This window comes from Opisthocomus hoazin, chromosome 26 (assembly GCF_030867145.1).
Source record: "Opisthocomus hoazin isolate bOpiHoa1 chromosome 26, bOpiHoa1.hap1, whole genome shotgun sequence".
Classification (NCBI taxonomy): domain Eukaryota; kingdom Metazoa; phylum Chordata; class Aves; order Opisthocomiformes; family Opisthocomidae; genus Opisthocomus; species Opisthocomus hoazin.
In genome coordinates, this window is record NC_134439.1 from 1,897,446 (window position 1) to 1,918,138 (window position 20,693).

The 20,693-nt window shown below is 69.6% G+C and overlaps 1 protein-coding gene across 1 annotated transcript; it reads right to left on the bottom strand.

Annotated features, from left to right (window-relative positions):
• Positions 1 to 679: 679 nt before the first annotated feature.
• On the bottom strand, positions 680 to 19,403 carry JUP (junction plakoglobin). Its single transcript, XM_075443679.1, has 15 exons — positions 19,348 to 19,403; positions 9,318 to 9,550; positions 8,047 to 8,300; positions 7,355 to 7,593; positions 6,680 to 6,881; positions 5,954 to 6,098; positions 5,453 to 5,556; positions 3,905 to 4,243; positions 3,389 to 3,544; positions 3,108 to 3,227; positions 2,765 to 2,915; positions 2,548 to 2,669; positions 2,266 to 2,305; positions 1,750 to 1,918; positions 680 to 1,539 (listed from the first exon to the last, which is right to left on the bottom strand). Exons 2-14 carry the CDS (start codon positions 9,541 to 9,543, stop codon positions 1,773 to 1,775), a joined length of 2,244 nt encoding a protein of 747 aa, XP_075299794.1. The 5' UTR covers positions 9,544 to 9,550; positions 19,348 to 19,403; the 3' UTR covers positions 680 to 1,539; positions 1,750 to 1,772.
• Between the last annotated feature and the right edge of the window lie 1,290 nt (positions 19,404 to 20,693).

Consider the following 20,693-nt stretch of genomic DNA (forward strand, 5'->3'; position numbering starts at 1 on the left):
CCGCTTCCCCCCCGTCCTCAGCTGCCGGAGTTCGCGTTTCAGCGCGGAACATCTCCCCCCGCCATCTGCTCCCGCCACGAAGCCGGGCTGCGGGGGGAGGCAGCCGGGGGGGGGGGGGTGAGTAAAGCGCTTTTTTTAACCCAGGCTCGCGCGGCTCCATCCAGGCTTCTCTCCATCCCTCAGCGCGCTCGTTCCCAACCGGCGCATCAGCCCCCGGAGCTTGTTACAGGGAGCTCTGCGCAGCGCCCGCGAGGAGACGCCAGTGATGCTGCCTAATGAACAAACACGTTAATTGCTGGGAGTTTTTGCCTCCTGACGGAGCCGGCATGCTGCCGAGCCAGCAGGGCGAGGGAAGGGCAGGCGGCGGGCGCGTGGCTGTCGGTGCAAGCGGCCGCCGGTGCCGCGGGGCTGCGAGCGGGTGGCCTGTCCCTTCTCCAGCATCATCCCTGAGGCACGGCCAGGGGCCCAGCCTGCTCGTGCCCCCTGCCCTGAGCCCTCAGCCAGGCACAGTGGGTGCAGAGCATGGGAATGAGCCCACCCAAGCCCGCCCAGCCCCCCCGGAGGGGAGCACCAACGCCTGGCCCGAGGATGGTGATGGCCTCCTTCAGCCCGGCTGCCCCCCGGGGACTCGCTGCCCTTCCCCTGCCGACAGAAGAAGAGGCTCAGGGCGATGCGGGGCTGGGGGGGTTATTTTATTCTTTGCTTTGGTCTATACAAAAACAACTTACAGATATAATAAAATCTCCCATTCCTGAACCACACTGCAGTGACTGCCCATCCGTTCCCGGTGGAAGTGCTCACCCACCACCAGACCTAGAGCCTCTTCAAAACCTGTGTTAGATAAGGGAGGAGGGGACGGAAACACACCACGCACCAAAAAGAAGGGAAACGGGTTAAAATGTGCAACAGAGATCAGTACAAGGACACGGTTCCTAACGCTGGAGTCACTCCTCTACGGGTACTGGTGGGCCAGGCAGGTACACAAAGTCAGCTCCCCAACGGCTGATCGGAAAGAATGAAACCGCAGACATCCCGATGGCTAAAACGAAGGTCCTGGGACACGGCCCCCTTTGCTCTCAGCAAGCTCTGGATTGGGCTGATTACGTTCGAGTTTGCAGAAAGCAAAGGGGCTTCCCGTGTTCAATTCCTCTCCTAGAACACCAACGTGGAACAAATAGGGGGAAGTTAGAAAGCACAAACTTAAAGACGGCAAAAGCCGTTGGCACCATATTAAAAATAAAAAAGAAATATATATTCATAGAAAAGACTATTTTGCCAATGAAAGGTCGCTAACGGTGCAAGGTTTGTATGTTTTAAAGCTTCAGAAACAGTGTCTTGGATGCTGGGCGCGGCAGTAGGTGCTTGAAGCAGTCCCAGGAGGAAGGGCCTTCTCCACAGACCCACAGCGAAGAAAAAAAATGGAAAAATAAAACCTCTTGTGGGAATGGAAAAGTTTGTCTTCTCAGGCACTTCTGTCTCCCAAGTCCTTCTTGCGAATCCTCAGCTCTGGGGCCACCCTCTTCTGTACGGAGAAAACACCTGCGCGCGGAGGAGAGCGCTCCCGTCACTCGGCTGGGGGGGCTTGGAGGAGCCCAGAGCCCCCCGAGCCCACGGGGCGATGGGGACGCCGACCTGCGGCAGCACCGTGGACCCCGCGGCAGCACCAGGGACCCCCGGCTGCCCACCCTGCCCCAGGACCGAGCACACCCTCGCTCAGCGCCCGCACCCCGGGCAGCCGCCACCGAGTACCTGGTGCAGGGGCTGCGGGGGGGTTAGGCGAGCATGTGGTCAGCGAAGGGCGCTCGGACGCCGTCGCTGTAGGCGTCCATGGGGTAGTCCCCGTCCATGTCCATGTGCATGTCGATGGGGTCCAGGGGGATGTCACCCGAGTACATGGGGCGGTAGCCAGGGTCCAGCTCTGCAGGGAAGGGACGCAGCAACCTCAGCCCCCGCCGGCGAGAGACCCCCAGAGCTCAGCCACCCTCCTGGTGCCCCTGCCCGGCGCAGCGTGTGGCACGTGCTGCTGCGAAGGCCACGTGGGCCACCCACCCACCCCCAGCCTCGGGCCAGCCCAGGCACGCCGGGGAGCGGCTGGACGTGCGCCCCGGGGAGCGGAGCACCCCCCGAGCATCCCCTGGCTGGGACCTCGCTGGCAGCTGCCCCAAGGAGGATTTAAAACCAGCCTGGCTTTGCTGAGAGGAGGTGTGTGGCCCCCCAGAGCACAGCCCACGGGGACCCCGCGACACGGGCTGGCACCATACTCACCGTCTGAGTAGGGCTCGTTGATGGGGATCATGCTCTGAGCCTACGGGAGAAGGCGACGCAATTAAAGAGGGGACGCGCGCTCACACGCGCACGGCGCTCGGGGGCTACGGGGCGGCCAGCCCCATCCCGGGGAGCGGGCACAGCAACCCAGGGCTGCCAGCGAGCCGTGGCCACAGCCCGGCCACCCCCCCTCCCCGGGCTGCCCGCTGCTCCCGTCGGAGCTCTGGCAGGACAGGGACGTCCCGAGAGGCCGCACGTCTCGGCGCGCGGCGGGACGCTCACCGCCTCCCAGGCTGCCGGGTCGTGCTTGAAGAGGGAGTTGGTGAGCTCCACGGAGACGCGCTTCCTGTAGTCGGGGTTCTTGTCCTCCGAGATTCGGAAGAGCACGGCGGCCGCGTAGGTGGCTGCAGGGGAAGGGCAGCAGCCTCAGCTCCCGCTGCTGGGGCGATGCCAGGTGGCAGCGAGCCCCCGGCGCGGGGCCTGGCGCGGCAGCACCCACCCGTCCCCTCGTTCCTGGAGTGCAGCAGCTCCATCAGCGGAGCCGAGGCCCCCTCGGCGTCGATGGCATCTGCTGCCTCCTTGTCCTGGGCCAGCTCACACAGCACGCCGGCCGCCACGCGCTGGATGTTCTCCACCGGCGAGTAGAGGAGCTGTCGGGAGAGATCAGCGGCAACGTGGAGCAGCCGGCAAGGAGCCGTCGTGCTCCCGATGCGGCCCGACACACACGGGCGCTGCCAGCCGAGCACCGCGGCTCCCCGGCCCCCGCACCACGGGGCTGTGCCGGCCACGCCGACCGCGCCGGAGGTGGCAAAGTGCAGCCCCCGCACCCCTCCAGCCCTGACCTGCACGAAGAGAGGGATGGTGTTGAGGCGGAAGATCTCCATGCGGTTCATGGGGTCCCGGGCCAGGATGTGCAGTGCCCCCGTGCACCCCTCCACGATCTCCTCCATCTTCACTCCGTCCTGCCAGGGGACAAGCGCTCAGCTGGGGCCCTGGAGCAGCCACCGTGCCCCACACCCTGGGCGTGGGCACAGGCTACCCCCCCCCCAGAAACGGGTCGGCTTTTGGGGTGCCCGGAGCAGGGCAGAGCGGCACCCCGGCAGAGCGTGCCGCGGGGACGCACCGTGTAGGGCTGCTGCGTGCCGGCTGCGACGTGCCGCTGGGCGTCCTGGTGAGCCTTGACCAGCAGCTGGACCAGGCGGGGGATGACAGCGGCCTCCTGGAGCGGGGCATGGTTGGCCGGGCACAGGGCCAGGTTGCGGATCAGCCCAATGGTAGCCTGGAGGAGAGGAGGGGGGAAGGAGAGATGCGTCTCGACCGTGGATCGGAGCAGCGTGTGCTCCCCCTGGCCGGCTGGGCCCCCCTCCCCCTGCCTGTCCCACCCCATCCCCCTCCACGGCGCAGGCTGACTCTGGCTTCCTCCCACACCGGATCCGGCGGGGGAGGCCGCGGAGAGCATTGATTCCAGCCGAGCAGCCGGCACAAGCCATTTCCTCCATTAGCTGCCATCAAGGACATGGCCCAGCGGGACCAGGGCTGCAGCAGCAGCAGCCGCCCACCATCGCTCCACGCACAGCCCCGGCTGCAGACCCCCACCACTGGCCAGCAGCCGGGGGCTCGCTCGAGCCCAGCCCCGTACCTTGACCAGTGGCCACTGGTTGGGCTGGTTGAGGAGCTTGACGATAGCGGGGATGCCGTAGTTGAGCCGCACAGAGTTCTGCGCCATCTCGGCCTCGGGGTGCCGGCTGGTGAGGTGTCGGAGAGCGCAGACGGCCGGCTCGGTGATGTCCTCCTTGTCGCCCGCCCGCAGGATGGTATGGATCAGGGCCTCCACCCCGTTGGACTGCGTCACCAGCGTCTTGTTCTTGCTGTTGTTGCAGGTCAGGTTGGAGAGGGTGCCGGTGGCACAGGTCAGCACATTCACATCGTCGGAGCTCAGCTGGTTCACCAGGATCTTGAGGACGCCGTCCAGGCCCTCCTGCAGGAGCAGGGACGGGAGGTCAGACCAGCATCCCCGCAGCCGGATCTGGGCTGGGATGCAACCCCCAGCCCATGCACTGTGTCCCTTGCCCAGGCACGGGGAGCCAGAGCTGCTCCCCCCAGACACCCGGCCTGGGAGAGGAGCCCCCTCCCCCAAGGACGGCTGTGCCATCACTGAGAGGATCCAGCCCCCAGCCGCGCTCTTCCAGCCCCGGCACCCTCTCCTGCCAGACCCAGGCTCGGGTGGCTGCCCTCGCCGGAGCTCCCACACCCTTGCTGCGGCCCCCGGCCCCCCAGCACCCCCCAGCTCTGCACGGGCAGTGATGGAGGACCGGCAGCGTCTGCGCCTCTCCCCGTCTCCCCGCAGCCAGAGCTGCTTCTCCGCGACGCCGGCACAGCGTGAGCAACAGGCGCTCCCGACGTGCGCAGCTTCACTTAGAGCTCGACGTCTCCAGCAGCTTCTCCCTCCTGGGAGGTGCGAAGAACCCCCCCGCCAGCGCTCCCCGGGGTGACCCCGCCGGCAGGCAGCCAGCAGCGCGGCAGGAAGGAGTTAAAGGCGCCGTGGCCGCGTCCCCCCCTCGATCCACAGAGCCTGGGATGGTTCCACGCCAGCCCAAATAGTTTCCATGCTGCATCAGGCGCTAATCTGCCCGAGAGGCGGCCCCAGCAGACGGGGAACGCATCAGGAGGCGGCGAAGGGCCGCGGAGAGCAACGCCAGCGCCGAGCTCGGGGTCACCCTCGCGCCGGCGGCCGCTCAGCCCCATGGGCACAGCCGCCTCGACAGCGGCTCGACGGCAGCCCCCTCGCCGGGGAAGGAGCCGAGTGGGCGGGCGGTGCCGGGGGCTGCCGGGGGCTCCCCAAGTCAGAGCAAGCAGCAGCCCCGGCGATGCCGCGCTCAGCAATGGCCGGTGGCCGTGGGCGCCTGCCAGGGACGCGGCACGAGCGCTGGCAGCCGGCTGGCACGGCAAGGGCCAGGAGCAGCGAGCAGCCTCCCGCAACGCCAGGCGAAGCCCTGCCGCGGCGGGGCTCGGGCACGGCTGGGCAGCCCCTCGCTCCGCCGCAGCCCGCCGGGACCGGGAACGGCACGAGGACGTCGCTCTGGACCGAGCCCGGCACAAGCAGAGGGCGAGGGGCAGCCCGGCAGCGGGGACGGAGACGCCTCCGAAACGCCGCGTGGAAGCACAACTCGGGGTCCCGCAGACTCACCTGCTTGGTGGCCACGTCAGAGAGGTTCCGCAGGGTCCAGAGACAGTTCTGGACCAGCCTGGGGCTGGAGCTGGTCAGGTGCTTGCCCAGCGCCTGCATGCCGCCTGCCAGGGAAGGAGATGCCAGCCCGGCTGTGAGCCCCCCCAAGCCGCCCCGGGGAGAGGCAGCGGGGCTGCGCGGCGAGCGAGGGCTGCGCGGCGAGCGAGGGCTGCGCGCCGCCGACCGACGGCCCCGACGCAGCCTCGTGGCTTAGCGGAGGCTAAACGCAACGCGGGGAGACAGCCGGGCCTGATCCTGCCCAGGCACAGTGCCAGGAAAGCCCCTCAGCAGCCCTTCAGAGCACGAAACCAGGCCACACGCGGGGGGTTTCACCCAGCTGCGCAAGGCACCGGCCCGTCTCGCACGGCAGCCGTGCGACGGCACCCTCAGCCGCACCACCCTGACCCCGCCGCCCTCCTCCCACCCGACAGCGGCTCTGCCGCAGCCCCCTGCCCCTCTTACCGGCCTCGACGATAGCGGGCTTGTTGCTGGGACACACCGACAGCACCTTGAGCACCCGGCTCGTGGTCCAGAGCAGCTTCTCGTAGTTGTAGCTGCGCATGATCTGCACCAGCGCCTGGGGTCCTCCGTTGGCCAGGATGATCAGCTGCCAGGCGGGAGCAGCAGGGTCAGGGCACGCGGCACCCGCAGCGACCACCACGCCAGTTCCCCCAGCTCGTGCCGGGACACGTGAAGGGAGGGGGTCGGACCCCACGCAGACAGCAGTGCTCTGGGTCACCCCCGCCGGGGCCGTGCCCTGCCACCACCCCAGCCCCGCACGTGGGGGACCCTCAGCCCGCCCCGCACGCAGCAGTCCCCAGCCCAGCCAGCGCCAGGGACCGAACCCCCGCGCGACGCCAGGACATCTTGTGTGTGTAGGAGGAGAGGGGTAGCCAAGGAACAAAGACACAGGCACTGCCCGGAGCAGTGTGGGGAGAAGCCCAGTCGAGCCGATCTACTGGCCAGACTGGGACAGTCCGTGCACTCGGGGATGCTCCACCTGCGCGCGGCGGGACACGGCAGCATCGCAGACAGCACGGCCGCTCCGCCGCGGGGGGCACGCGGGCCGAGACGGTGGGAGCTCCCACCCCTGCACCCCCGGCTTCCGTCTGCAAGGAGTACGGTTGGGCAACCGCCCCGCTCCTGCCCGAGCCCACGGCGCGGGGCAGGCCAGGCTCCTGCGCCCACCTTGCTCTCCTGGTTCCCGTAGGCGAGGAGCTGAAGGCAGTCGGTGGTGATAGCCAGGAACTTGGGGTTGTTCTTGTTCAGCAGGGGAACCATCTTCTGCAGGCCGTCGGCCAGGCGCACAGCCATCTTGGCCCCTTCCTGGTAGAGCAGCAGGTTGTGCAGGGTGGTGATGGCGTAGAAGAGGACCGACTCGACCGGCGAGCTGCAGGCAGGCGGCACAGAGCCACGTCGGCGCGGGCAGCTGCTTGCGGGCTCGCCAGGCTGCCAGCGGAGCCCGCAGGGCTGCCCCCGGCCCCGACTCCCACCCGTCCCCGTCAGCAGCACCCGGTGCGAGGCATAAGCGGCACGACCCCCCTGGGGAGGGGACACCTCCTCTCTGGGGCAGAGCAGAGACGGAGCCCATCTCCATGGAGAAGGCAGCGTGGGGGACCGCTCCCCTCCTCCTGCCCCCACACAAGCTCCCATCGCAGCGAACCCCAGGGGCTTTCGCAGGCTGAGAGGCTCAAGGTCTCCCACTCCCCTGTTTTGGTGTGAGCAGGAGGAGGACCCACGTCCAGGGGCAGCACCAGCCCTCCCCTCCTCTGCCCCCAGCCCAGGCACCCGCCTGGCTGCCAGCCCTGGGGGGACCGCTTGGCTCTGCCATCCTCTCGGGGACCCCCCCCAGCACCCCCGTACCTGAGCATCCTGACGAGGGCCGGGATGCCGCCGGACTTGAAGATGGAGAGCAGGCCCTCGCGGTGGTGCGAGAGGTTGTGCAGGATGCTGGTGGTGCAGCGGGCTGTGTCCAGGTCGCTGGTGTTCTGCATGGTGCGGACCACGGCCGCCACGATCTGCGGCGACTGCATCAGGGCACGGCGCGACGCCTCCTTCTTGGAGAGCTGGTTGACGATCATGGCCGCTTTGCTGACAACCACCTGCCAGGGGAGAGAAGCCAGCCCGGGGCTGCCACACATGGTGCCAGGCAGTGCCGGAGCGGCAGAGCCGGCGCAGCCAGCGCAGGCGGGATTGCTATTTTTAATCGTCCTCATCCCCGACGCTCCAGGAGCGACGCTGCGCTTCGCAGCAGCGAGCGGTCGGAGCCGCAGAGCACAGGCACGCTGCAGGGACGGGCAGGGGGAGGGCAGGGGGCTGGGGCACCGAGAGCCAGCAAGAAGCGCTTGGTGGCTCGGTGGCTCATGTCCAAGCAGCAGAGAGAGGCCACGAGGAGATGCGGGTGGGCAGAGGTGGGCTCAGTCCTGCCATAGCACGGAGGCGACCGCAGAACTTTGTCACGAGGCAGGAGCCGGACGGCGGCCACGGAGCCCCACGAGGATGGGAGCCCGGCAGCCGAAAGCCCAGAGACGCGCGGGCAAAGCACCCTTCCTTACCGGGTCCTCATCGTTGAGCAGCTTGGTGAGCTCCGGGATGGCGCGGGTGGCCAGCTCGGCGTCGTCCTGGTAGTTGATGAGGTGGACGATGGCCGACTTCAGCATCTGCGAGGGCTCGGCCAGGCGCTGCACGTTGGTCTGCTGGCCCTCCAGCTGGGTGGTGATGAGCAGCGAGCGGTCCTCCACCGTCTCGGGGTACATGGCAGCCCGGACACGCTGGGCCCGGGTCATGGCCAGCTGAGCCTCCATGTCCGCTGCCGGGGCAGAGGGGTGGCAGCGTCGGACCGGGGCTCTCCCCGAGGAGCCCTCCCAGCCCTGCTTCCCAGCTTCAGTGAGCTGAGCAAGAGCTCAGCGCAACGCCACCGGCAACGTCAGCAGTCGCAGCACGCTCTGCAAGGAGCCGCTGCTTCAAAGCGTGCACAGACGCGGCGGCACAGAGATAAGACAAGGCTCAATTAGGCAGCATGATCAGGCAGTTGTCACACAAGGCCCATTAATTAAAAAATTAAGCATATTTGCAGCTTGGGAGCAGCTCGCACTGGGGATCAGGAGGACACGGAGGCCTTCCCCGTCGAGGATGCTGGGACAAGCGCGACGCGAGGGGCAGCGACGCTGCAGCAGCCGCCCGCGGCCCCCCGCTCCGCGGCGCAGGGACCGTGCGGGGCTCGGGGGGCTCGTCCCCCTCCACGGGCTCTGCGTCCCCGGGCGAGCCGGTGATCGTTAAACCTCGCAGGGCCCAGTGCTGAGGGGCGAATCGCAGAGGCCAGTGGGGCAAACCAGCCTTCTTGTAAGGGATAAGGCTGGGGGAAGCACCTCCTCCGGCTCGGGGGCTGCGTCTCCCCGCTTCGCCCTCGCAGCGGCGCAAGCAGCCGAGCCGGCCGGCGGGGCTTCGCCGCACACACCGGCAGCTCTGCCAGCCGCGCCGAGGCAGCCAGAGCCAGCCTTCCCGAGGAGACAGCCCGGCAGCAGGGCAGACGGCCGAGCCGTGGGCCGGGATCAGCTGCTCCCATCTCGAGCCAACGCACCGGCACCCTCAGATGTGCGTGCACAGCTCAGCACCAGTGCGGGCTGGCCGAGTGCCACCCCTACGCAAGAGCCTCTCGGCGCGGGGAAGGAGGACAGGAAGGAGCATATTTTAGGCAGCAGCAGCTCCCGGGGTGTGGAAGATGGCGTGGAGGAGTGCCCAGAAGGAGCACGGCTCGCGGCGAGGGGGAGGAAGGCAGGAGCCGAGCAGCTGAGCTCACGGACGCGCCCGGTCCCGCCACCCCTACCTTGCGCTTGGCTCTGGCCCTGGCTCCCTCCCTGGCAGTAGCTCGTGGTGGTCGTCTTCTTGATGGTGTACTGCTTCCCGTAGAGCTCGTCGTCGTCCCCGAGGCACTTGCTGCTGACGGAGGGCACCTGGGTGTTGACGCCGGAGTGGATGCCCGAGTCGTAGGTGTAGGTCTGCTGCCACTCCGTCACCTTGATGGGCTGCTCCATCATGTTCATCACCTCCATGGCTGCTCTGCGGGGCCGGGACGGAGAAGTTACACCTCCGGCAGAGCCCCGGTCGCCGCAGCACCGAGCGGCACGGCAGACCCCGGCGCAGCCCACGAGCAGATGGAGCAGATCGCTGCCTGCCCTCCTCCCCCACGCGAGATGAAAGGCGGCTCCGGGATGACGAACCCCCAGCTCAGCACTTTGCTGCTCGTGTTCAGACACGAACCCGCGGCTGCAACCGGCGCAGACCGCGCTCGGCTGGCTGAGCCGTCAGCCAGCGCCCGCCGCGTCTCCCGCCTCGGCGGCAAAGGTGGGAGCGGGCTCCGCGCGGCGCGGAGGGACCCCGCAGCCAGACCCCCGCCCCGGCTGCCCACGGCTTTTTGAAGGCCGCTTTCTGGAGACGGGACCTGGCAGGGAGCTGGGGACAGCCACAGGGCCGGGGCGCCAAGAATAAAACAAACCTTTTTAGAAACCTTCTGGGACACTCCTCAAGCACCTAAAAATAACCAGGCAAAGCCACCGGTTCGGCTCTCCCGTGGGCGCTCAGCACCCCAAGCGCCCACGGCGTGGTCCGGGGCCGCGTGCCCCCGCGCTGTGCCGAGCTCCACGCCGCGGTGCCGGGACGGGGCAGCCCAGTGCACCCCGCAACTCAGGACAAACCAGTTGGGGTGGCTGGCGAGCAGGGCTGGGTTTGCCTCGCCTTTAATTTGGGGACGCAGGGGGAGGGCGGGTGGCTGACGGATCAACCCCTGAGCTCATCGGGGCAGGCGGACGCTGTGGGGCCCTGAGTCACCAGCCTTGCATCCAGCCCCGCATCCAGCCCCCCAGCGCGGGCAGGAGGGGGGGATGGAGGCAGGGAGCCATGGCGGGGGGGACGGAGGCAGGGAGCCATGGGGGGGGACCGGGACCGAGGCAGGGAGCCATGGGGGGGGGGGGGGGGGACACCGAGGCAGGGAGCCATGGGGGGGGGGGGGGGACACCGAGGCAGGGAGCCATGGGGGGGGGGGGGGACACCGAGGCAGGGAGCCATGGGGGGGGGGGACACACCGAGGCAGGGAGCCATGGGGAGGGGGGGGACGACACCGAGGCAGGGAGCCATGGGGAGGGGGGGGACGACACCGAGGCAGGGAGCCATGGGGCAGGGGGGGACACCGAGGCAGGGAGCCATGGGGCGGGGGGGGACACCGAGGCAGGGAGCCATGGCGGGGGGGGGGGACACCGAGGCAGGGAGCCATGGCGGGGGGGGGGGGACACCGAGGCAGGGAGCCATGGCGGGGGGGGGGGGACACCGAGGCAGGGAGCCATGGCGGGGGGGGGGGGACACCGAGGCAGGGAGCCATGGCGGGGGGGGGGGACACCGAGGCAGGGAGCCATGGCGGGGGGGGGGACACCGAGGCAGGGAGCCATGGCGGGGGGGGGGATGGAGGCAGGGAGGTCTGAGCCAGCACCCCGTCAGCCCCACGGCCCAGGCACCGCTGGGGTTTCTGCCCCATCCCTGGCCGCGCCGGGATGCGTCAGAGCTTTGGGGGTGATAAGGGCGCAGGGAACAGTCACGCAGTGGGCGGGGGGACCCACACCCCCCACTGCGCTCCAGCAGGACCAGGCGGGTGAACTGGGGGGGTGTGGGGGTGTCAGAGGGGAGCCCCCCGCCAGCCCAGCCCCCCGCTGAGTCAGGGCGTCGGGAGGCGGCCGGGCCCGACCCGCTGGGGCTTGGCACAGCTCGCCCCACGCCACCGGCCCTGCCCAAGGAGCGGCTCCGGGGAACGGCCCAGCCCGGGCACAGCCCCGTTCCCGGGGAGCAGCGGCTGGGCGGGAGGCAGGACCCCCCCGGCCGGAGGCTGCCAGCACCCCCCGTGTCCATGTCCCCCCCCCCAGCCACCCTCCCGGAGCCACCGCACGGCTCCCGCCAACGCCAGGCTTCCTGAGCCGCCCAGCAGGGACCCGCAGCCCGAGCTCCAAGGCTTGCGTGGGTGCGGGGGACGCGCTAACGGGGGGCAGCTCGTCCCCACGGCCGGCGCGGGCGGGAGCTGGCATTTCCATCTGGCACTGCGTGACGCAGGGTGCCGGGGGGGGACGCCAGCCCCGCTCCCCACCGTGCCGCACACCCCTGCGCGCCCACGAGCTGCTGCAGCGGCGTTTGGGAGAGCAAGGCCTCCCCGCCGGGTCACCCCGGCCGTGCTGGCAGAGCCCCCACAGCGTCTCGGGACGCCCCAGAAAAGCAACGCCAGGCCCTGCCCGAGGAAGCATGGCGGGCAGGAGAGCGACCGCGGTGCAGGAGCCATCGCACGTCCCAGCCAGGGACTGGTGTGCAGAGCCCCGGCAGCGGGGCTGCGGCCGGAGGGACCCCCGCACCCCAGGCTGATGCTGGAAAGGTGCCCGGACAGGGTGGACGAGGGGAGAGCAGAGCCAAGGGCAGGAAAGCTCCCTGCACCCCAGAGGGGTGTCAGGACCCCGAGCACCCACCCGAGCCAGGGCAGGGACCCCCAGGCAGCAGCGAGCTGGCGCTGGCCGAGGGCCGTGGCTGCCCGGTAACGGCTGCTTTACAATTCGCAGGCATTTGGCAGGCACCTCATTTTTCAAACCTCCGCAAGTTCAGCTCAGACACCGGCTTCCCGGAGCCCTGCATTATGCATGAGCCACCCCCCGCCACCCGCTCCGTCTGCACTGCCGGCACCCCAGAGACATCAAACGCCAGCAGAGCTCCTCCGCGCCCAGACACCAGCTCCGGCGATCGGCCCCAGACACGCTCCGAGCAGCAGAGAGGGTCCCAGCCAGTCGGCACCACCTCGGACTCCGCAAACCTGTCCCTGCCGTGGGGACAGGGGCCACGGGGAACGGGCGTCACACAGCTCAGGGGACTCCCCATCCCCAGGAGCCCCCCAGAAGGGACCACGGGTGCCTCGTTAAACACAGCACCCACCCCTCTGCTGGAGCATCACCCCCCAGCAGCCCCTCGGGGGGCTGCAGCCAGCGAGGCCGGTGGCACCCGAGGTGACAGGGCCAGCGGAGCAGTGACATTTTCTGAACCCCGTGTCAAGCGTCCTCTGTTCATCACTCAGCAAGGGCCAGACACGCGGCACAAGCTTCTCCCCTGTCCTCGGACATCGTCCCTCCTGCTCAGCAGGACAGGAGGTCCCCAGGCCGCGGATGCTGGTTGCACCCGGGTTCACCTTCAGCAGGAGCCGTTCACCAGTAACAGTTCTGGTGGTGGCCGGCTGCAGCGGGGCAGGACCCCTGCCATCCCCAGCAAGCAGCGAAGGGGAGGGCAGCGTTCACGCAGGACGGAGAAGTCGGGGCTACTTAGGGCACATGTGAAAATACCTGCCCTGGGGGGGTCAGCTGCGAGCACGGGGGATGCTGGGGTGGGCTCCAGCCCCCTGCCCCCCCAGGCCTGTTGGCAGGACGATCGCTGCTGAGCCCACGGGGCTGTTCTTCGCCAGAGCCGTACCACCGAGCCCCGGCCGAGCCCTCCTGCCCGCAGAGCTGGGACCCCTGCGGACTCACTCCCAGCACAGCGAGAAACCCCCCGGGAAACAGCGAGGCAGACGTGGGGGACCCCAGAGAGGGGACAGCAGGTCTGGGGGAGCACCACCGATAGCCCCATGTGGGGCACGGGGCTGGCAGGGGCTCCAGCCACCCCCTGCCCAGGGCAGGGCCAGCAGAAGGTTAATCCCTCTCCCACCACTTCCCGCAGCCAGGAGCGCCGGGGGAGGCAGAGGAAGCTCCCGCGGCCGTAAGGCACCGGCCAGCGGCTCATCCGCCCCCAGAGCCATTTGATCAGCGTCCAGGCGGCATCGCTCCCCCCCGCCGGCCCCCCGAGACACCGTCTGCAGAGGAAGTCTCCGGCACACACGCAGCCCCAGGCCTGACCAGCCCTTCCCTCCGGCTGCCGCACGCAGCCTTCGGCCTCGCGCGGGCAGGACGCGGCCGACAGGCAGCTGAGCTGCCCCAGCAGCCGCAGGGACGCCGGGAACGCTGCTCCACGCAGAAACAGCCGCTGCCCTGGGACTGCTGGGGAGGGGTGGTCCCTGGGGCGAGCAGCCATGACCCCCACGCAGGGGGTGGCCCCTAAGCGAGCGGCCACCAGGCACCCCCCTGTCCCAAACGCCAGGCGAGGGGGCACCGGGACCCTCCGGGGTCGCAGAATCACAGAATGGTCGGGGTTGGCAGGGCCCTCTGTGGGTCACCCAGCCCAACCCCCTGCCCAAGCAGGGTCACCCAGAGCAGGCTGCAGAGGACCTTGTCCAGGCGGGGCTGGAATATCTCCAGAGAAGGAGACTCCCCAGCCTTCCTGGGCAGCCTGGGCCGGGGCTCTGTCACCCTCAGAGTGAAAGAGACGGCTCGGTGGGTGCGAGGCACCCTGAGCACGTCACACACGGCCGCAGCCTGCCCAGCGCGGAGCCGTGCGGGACGCCGGCCGCGGCGCTGCCGGAGCCTTCCAGAGAGCCCCGTCCTTGGGCGCATCCTTCCCGGCCCCGCCGGGACACAGCGCAGCGGCGCTGGAGGTGCCCCCGCTCTTGGTGCGAGGGGTGAGCTGGGCTGCGGGAAGCGTGCGAGCGCCTGCAATGGCGGCCACGAAGGCTTTTCCGAAAAGGAAGGAGGCAGCTCAGGCAACTCAACCGGTGCCAGAGCAGGCTCTATTTTAGAAGCACTCGGGCCACACGCAAGCCACCTCCCGCGCTCCTCAGCCTCCCGGGGACCGGCGACCGCCCACGCAGGCAGCGAGGCTGGGGGGGAGCAGCCCCGGCAGCACTGGAGCCCCCCCAGCAGCACGGACACCCAGGGCTTGGGGCACCCAGCGAGCTGCACCCCGCCATCCCCCACCGCCTGCGACCCCTGCCCAGCGTCGCGCCGGCAGCTAACAAAGCCGGGGCAGCAGCTAACGAAGCTCCCGCAGACGCGGCGACAGACCCCGCGCTGTACCAAAGCTTCAGCGGTTTTGAAGAGGATCCCTCGCAGGAAGGCGCAGCGGGAGGACGCGGAGAAAGGAGCTTTTCAAGACCTCGCCAGCATCAATGGGAAGCGTCAGAGCCAGAGCCCAGCTACCACGAGCCCTTTCAATGGGGCTTTACAGCGAAGATAAGTGGAGGAATTCAAAGGGGAAGGAGAGCAGCTTGAAGTTTAATGAGGAGGAGATGGGCAACGGGGGATCGGCCTCTTGTTAGAAAGCCGGCTGCAACGGCACGAGGCCGTCCTGCCTGCGGCCCGGCACAAAGCAGCCGATGGCCTTTGTTCGGCAACGCTCGCACACCCGGAGCAGCTCCTGGCTTCTCAGCCAGCTCCAGCAACTTCAGGTCACCCGGGGAGGGCAGTGAGGGGTGCAAGAGCCGCTCGTCAGACCTGGGCCCCCTCACCGGAGGAGGCTCCAAAACCCTTTTTCTGTTTCAGCTGCTCCCGACAAGGTGAAGTCTGAGCTGCCGAAAGCCCCGGGTAAAGCCCCTGCTGCCCAGGCAGCACCAGGAGTGCCGCATCCCCACCACGACCCGCTCGGCTCGGCTGCTGCTCCCCGCCAAGGCAGAGCGCGTTCCCCGAGCCCCTGGAATTTCCTCGCTCGCACCCAAATTAACCGCTACCGACAGCTCCCGCACGCGCCAAGTCCAGGCTGCGACGTTCTGGCACGTCACGTCCCAGAGTGACGAGGTGTTACCCACCGGGCGCTGCCCTCCCACCGCACCGAGGGGCCGCCGAGCCCTCGCACGGGCACCACGGCCCTGGGAACCGCCACGCACCCGGGACTCGTGCAAGAGCTGCTCCAAAGCACCCAGCGCTGCACCCCAGCTGGGGCTTCCCCGGGAGCCCCGCTGCCCACCCCATGCCCTGCCGCAGCCCCGGCTCACCCAGCGTCACCTCCCTGCCCCACATCACAGCACCGCTGGGCACCAGCATGGATCCAGCAGCCTGGATCTGGAATCTGATCCCCTCTCCCACAGCTCTTGTGCCGTGCCCGGCCAGCTCTGCTCATGTGGGGTGAGCCCCACAGCGGGACCCCAGCCCCACGGCAGGACCCCAGGGACGTTCACACACCAAAGACCCACGGTGGTGTCTCCAGCAGCACATCTCCCCTCCCCCACACCCCTGCTCGCTGTCCAGAGACCCCGGGATCAGGAGGACCCCCACGGGCACATCCCCTCCGCCATTAAAGCCTGCCGATCTCATTAGCAACAGTGCTGGGAAAGATGGGAACTCGCCACTTGCCCACGGAAAGGAGAACTGGCGTGGTGCAATTAATCACAACAACTCCATCTGGATAAGAAAAAAAAAAAATGATTATTTTGTTTCAAAGAGCATAAAGAACAAGCTGTCCTTTACGAACATGCTAATTGCAGGCGCTGAGGCTCGCAGGCTGGTCCCAGCCCCAGTCGCGACGCCCCGAAACGCGGGGTTTTGCCACCCGGGCCTGCTGCTGCCAGAGCAGCCGCGGCAGCAGGGAGGGACGCGCGGCTGCTGAGCCCCGGCTTAATTTCTCCATCCAGTGCATTACATCTGTGAAGTTCAGACGCTTCACAAGAAATTATCAACAACACCCGTCAGCACCCGGCCTGTCGGAGCAAGTTAACGATTTGTCACCAGGGCTCTGCCCGCGCGTCACAGCGATTACGGCAGGGCTCCTTACAGCAGCCAAAGGTCTCTCCCCCACCAGCGAAGCTCACGCACTTCTCCCAGCCCCAAAAGCCACGCGGGACCGCGGCACATCCCACACCGCGGGGTCCGTGCCCCGCTCCAGCTCTGGTTCCACCACCGGGACAGGGGGTACTGGGAGAACACCGAGCATCCCCACCCAGCCGCCAGCTCCTGCGTGGGGTCTCGGGAGGGGCTCGAGGACTCACGCCGGCGTCGCAGCGCTGCCCGAGCAGCCCCGGCATCTGCAGGCGCAGCACGAGGCTCCTGCCCTGCCCGCAGAGCGGTTTCGGAGCCGAGTGACCGACACGCGTCGAAACGCCTCCGGGCCTGTCAGCAGCCACAGCAAAACCCATCAGGGCTGGCATATTTAGCAGGGTATTTCAAACCTCTGCTTAATTAGCAACATCTTCACCTCCCCCCGCAGCCGTCGACGAGCCGTGCAGCATTCCCACGCCAGAGGTGGGGAGCGGAAGGGGCGAGGAGCTCTGCCCATCGAGGCACGCCCGCGCAGCTCCAGAGCCAGCCCAGTCTGAGCACAGACACGGTTTTTAGGTCAAGTTTTAAGACTTCTTTGGGGTGGGAGTACCTGCGCCTTCACAGCCCCGCCGTCCTCACCCAACCCTGTCCATGGGAAAGGGGGGAGGGCAGCAACCTCGGAAGCGCAGGACGCTGCAGTGATTCAATGCATCGACCCAAGGCACCGCCGCAGCCCTGGTGCCCTCCCAGCTGCTTCCACCCACACAGACCGACCTGGGGCACCCCGCGGTCCCACGGGACCGAGCCACCACCCGAGCCCCAGCTCTGGGTGACACTGGGTACCCCACGCACCCATCACAGGGGCTGTCTGGGTGGGAAAGCACCAGCTGAAATCCAGATAAAAGCCGCGGTCCAAGGTAGACTCGCGCTGTTTTAATAGAAATTAAACTTCTTTTTAACTTCTGCTAATTAGAAGCCAGTCTAATTTAAACCTTCACGACTAGCACAAGCCTTGGTACAGATGCTGCAATTAAAGTCTTGCAAGTTCTCTGCAAAGAGTCTCCGCTTCCCCAGCTCCAAAGCGGGGGCCAAGGGCAGCTCCGCTCCCCAAGGCTCCGCCATCTGCGAGCGGCAGCGCCCGCTTCAACCCTGGAGATCTGGAAGTGTGATAAGAAGCCAAATCCCATCGAGCGCTCCCACACCAAACCACAGCCTTGCAGGGAAGCCACTGTCACAGGAACAGCCCCGGCTGCCGCCGTGCAGCTGCAGCACGGCCGCCCGGCCCAGCTGCGAGAGCGGATTAAGGATTTCAGGTGGGGGAAACAAAGGGCAGAGTTAATGGGATTAGGACAGCACAGAACATTACACCGAAACATGGCACTGGGACCAGAGGGGAAATTCTCCGAGGTCCCTGGCGGCAGCCAAGCCAGGAGCCACCCGCACCACCGCAGTGGTCGAGGCTCTGGGCACAGGGCCGGTGCCCACCGCTCGCACGCCCGGCCCGGCAGACCCCCCCAGCAGCCCAGCTCGGCCGCACCGGGGACGCACACGCTTCCTGGATCCCGTGAGGACACGCCACAGCGCCCACACAATAGACTGTGAACACCATTGTCCGGGAGCCAGGGCCCCGCCGCAGCCACCCCACCTTCCCCCAGCGCCCCGTGAGCCCCCCGAGCACTGGGGACCCCACATCTCCCCCAGCACCCACACAGGGGCCGGCCCTGGCGGGGAAAACACCCCCCAGCCACTGACACCAGGAGCTCCGCGCATTCCCATCTCGACAGCCAGCTTGTTTAGGCCAAATTAGAAATAAAATGGGTTTTTCATGACACTTCATGGAGATCCTCCAAAGCAACGAATGACGACCGGCTCCAGACGCGCAGAGACAGCTCCACCAGGTGCCCCGCGCCCTTCCAGCCGCCTCCAGCAAGACACCGACAAGGACACCGAGGAGGACGGTGACACCTCCCCAGCCCGAGAGCGGGGCCGGGAGCAGACCCCCCGGCCGCAGCACCCACCCGGGCGCCGATGACAGCCCTGAGCGAAGGCCCCCGGCAGCGCCCCAGCCCCACGGCAGCCGGCAGGGAGAGGCTTCGCCCCCGGCTCCCCGTCAGCCCGATGGCAGACGGCCGCGACACCAGCGCCAAAACCAGCGCCGAAACCAGCACGGCGCGGGCTGGAGCGGGAGGCACCGCGACCGCGGGGGCCGTGACCCAGCGGGGTCACCAGGCGTCCCCGGCCCCCGCCGTCCTCCCGGCACAGCGGAGCCGTCAGGGAACATCGCCCCAGACATGGGGCTCGCCCAGGGCCCCCCATCACCACGGGAGAGCCCGGGGGGTGCAGGGACGCTGCTGCCTGCCCAGGGTGGGTGCCGGCTACTGCCTCGACACCCGCTCGGGCACGGCAGCGGCGCGGGTCACCCCGCACCGTCCCCTGCTCCCGCAGCACAGACATCTCTCCAAGCTGCTCCTACCCCAGCCCGCCACCTCCTTCTCCGGGCAACTCCCAGCAGCGTTTCAGCATTACCCTTTCATCTGCGCTGCGAACCTGATTAATTAAGCTAATCACTCGGCTAACGCAATCAGCGCGCTCCCTCCTCTCCGAGCACCTGACAGCCCAGTTCCGCCGCCCCACGCTTCCTGGCTCCGCCGCCAGCCGCTCGCGGGGGGCTCAGCGGGACCCCCCAGCCCAGCAGAGCCCGGCACCGCCCCAGACTCCCCCCCGACCCCCAGCCCCTTCCCCCGGGTGAGCCCCCTACCAGCGCGGCCGGAGACGGGGGGCTGCCCGCCGGCCCCGGCCGTGACGCGGGGCCGCGCCCGCCGCACCGAGCCGCCGCGGGTTGCGCAAGAGCCCCGCGGGCACCGGGCGAGCAGCGAGCCAAGGCCTCGCCCGCAGCCCCGCCGCGCCCCGGCAGCCGCGGCCCCGGGCGGGGCCGGCGGGGAAGCCTCCGCCCCGCAACTCGGCTCCCGCAGCGGGGAGCGGGACAGCCCGGGACCCCCCGAGCGGAGCCGCGCCGGCAGGGCTGGGCCGCCCGCAACCCCGGCCCCGCGCGGGACCGGCCCTGCTGCGGCACGGGACTGGGGCGCCCGGTGCCGCCCGGCCCGGACAGCGGCTGCACCCCGGCCCCGAGCGCGGCCGCCCCCCAGACCCGTCCGACCCCGGCGCCCCCCGGCAGCCCCGTTCCGCCCCGCCCCGCCCCGGCTCCCGGCCCCGGTCCCCACTCACCGCACGCCGCTGCCCTCCCGCTCTGTGCCACCCGCCCCGCTCCTGCCCGAACAAAAGCCGAGCAGCGCCCCGCGCGCCGCCCCGCCCCTGCCCCGCCCCGTCGCGCGCCCCGCCCCCGCGCCGCCGGATCGCTATTGGGCCTCCGGCACGCCCGTCAACTCCGCGACGGGCCGGGCACCGCCCCCCGCCGGACGTGTTTATCCGCTCTCCATTGGCGGGGGCGAGGCCGCCCCGCCCGTCGCCGGTAGGTGATTGGATAGCGGGGAGGGGTGGGCGGGGCGCGGCGGCGGGCGGGGAAGGGCGCGGCCGCGAGGGGGACCACCTGGGTGACGTCACGGGGCGGGGTGCGGGGGGGGCCGGGGCGGAGCCAGGGACCCTCGGCGGGGCAGGGGGCGGGGCTGCGGGGACCCCTCCGCTGAGGGCGCGGAGACCCCCGGGGCAGACGGGGGGTGCTGGGACCCCCGCGACGGAGCTCGGGCCTCGCTCCCGCGTGTCCCCGCCCCTCCCCACGCCGCTCCGGCGTCGCCCGTGGGCTGCAGACGGTCCGGTCCCGCGGGGGCGGGGGGCTCGGGGCCGCCCCCCCGCCCGGCCGCTGCCTGCTCGGTCTCCCCGCTGCCCCCTGCCGCCCCCCCCCCAGCCCCCTGCATCGGGTGCGGTGTTTGCGTGACGGTGCCGGCAGCGGCGGGGCAGGGTTCGGCCCTGGGGCGTCCCCCGGCCCGGGCAGGGGCTCCGCGCAGCCCCGGGGGGGGTCGGGAGGGGAGCGGGGCAGGGCCCGGCCAGGCCGGTCCGGCTGCTGCCTCCGTCACCAAGCTCCCGAATCACCGGTGGGCGCCCGGCGCCGGGGCACGGCGGGACCCCCGGGCCTCCCGGTCCCCAGGGCTGGGGGCGAGGGGACCCCACCCGCCCCGCCGGCCGCCGGCCCCTGCGTGGTCCCGGGCCGCAGCGGGCTGCAGGCAGTCACGCGGGGGGGGTCATAGCAGCTCGGGGGGGGGGGGGGGGGGCGAGGGCCGGAGCGCCCGACGGCGCTGCAAGGCAGGCGGGATTCGGTCTGACCCCTGTGCGGGGGGGACAACGCGCGGCGAGGGCCCCCCAACACGGGGAGGGAAGGGGGGCCCGGCCCGGCCGACACAACGGGCAAACCCCCGCCGAACCCCCCCGGCCCAGGCCAGGGAAGCCAGGGCCGCGGAGTCCCCCCCGTACCCCACCCCCCCATCCCTCCCCGTGTCCCCGCACCCCACCCCCGCAGCCCGGCTCCGCCCGGCCGCGCCCCGCCGTGACCCACGCGTGACCAAGCCGGCTCCTCCCGAGGGCCGCGGCAGCCGCCGCTGCCTCCCCCGGGCGCTGCC

What these genes read in the sequence shown, in the direction of transcription:
- JUP (XM_075443679.1), bottom strand. Translation starts at nt 9,543, where the DNA reads ATGGAGGTGATGAACATGATGGAGCAGCCCATCAAGGTGACGGAGTGG. An exon ending in GCCCGCTATCGTCGAGGCCG is followed by an intron (nt 5,557 to 5,953) that starts GTAAGAGGGGCA and finishes CTTCCCTGGCAG; the next exon opens with GCGGCATGCAGGCGCTGGGC. An exon ending in GCACGCAGCAGCCCTACACG is followed by an intron (nt 3,228 to 3,388) that starts GTGCGTCCCCGC and finishes GTCCCCTGGCAG; the next exon opens with GACGGAGTGAAGATGGAGGA.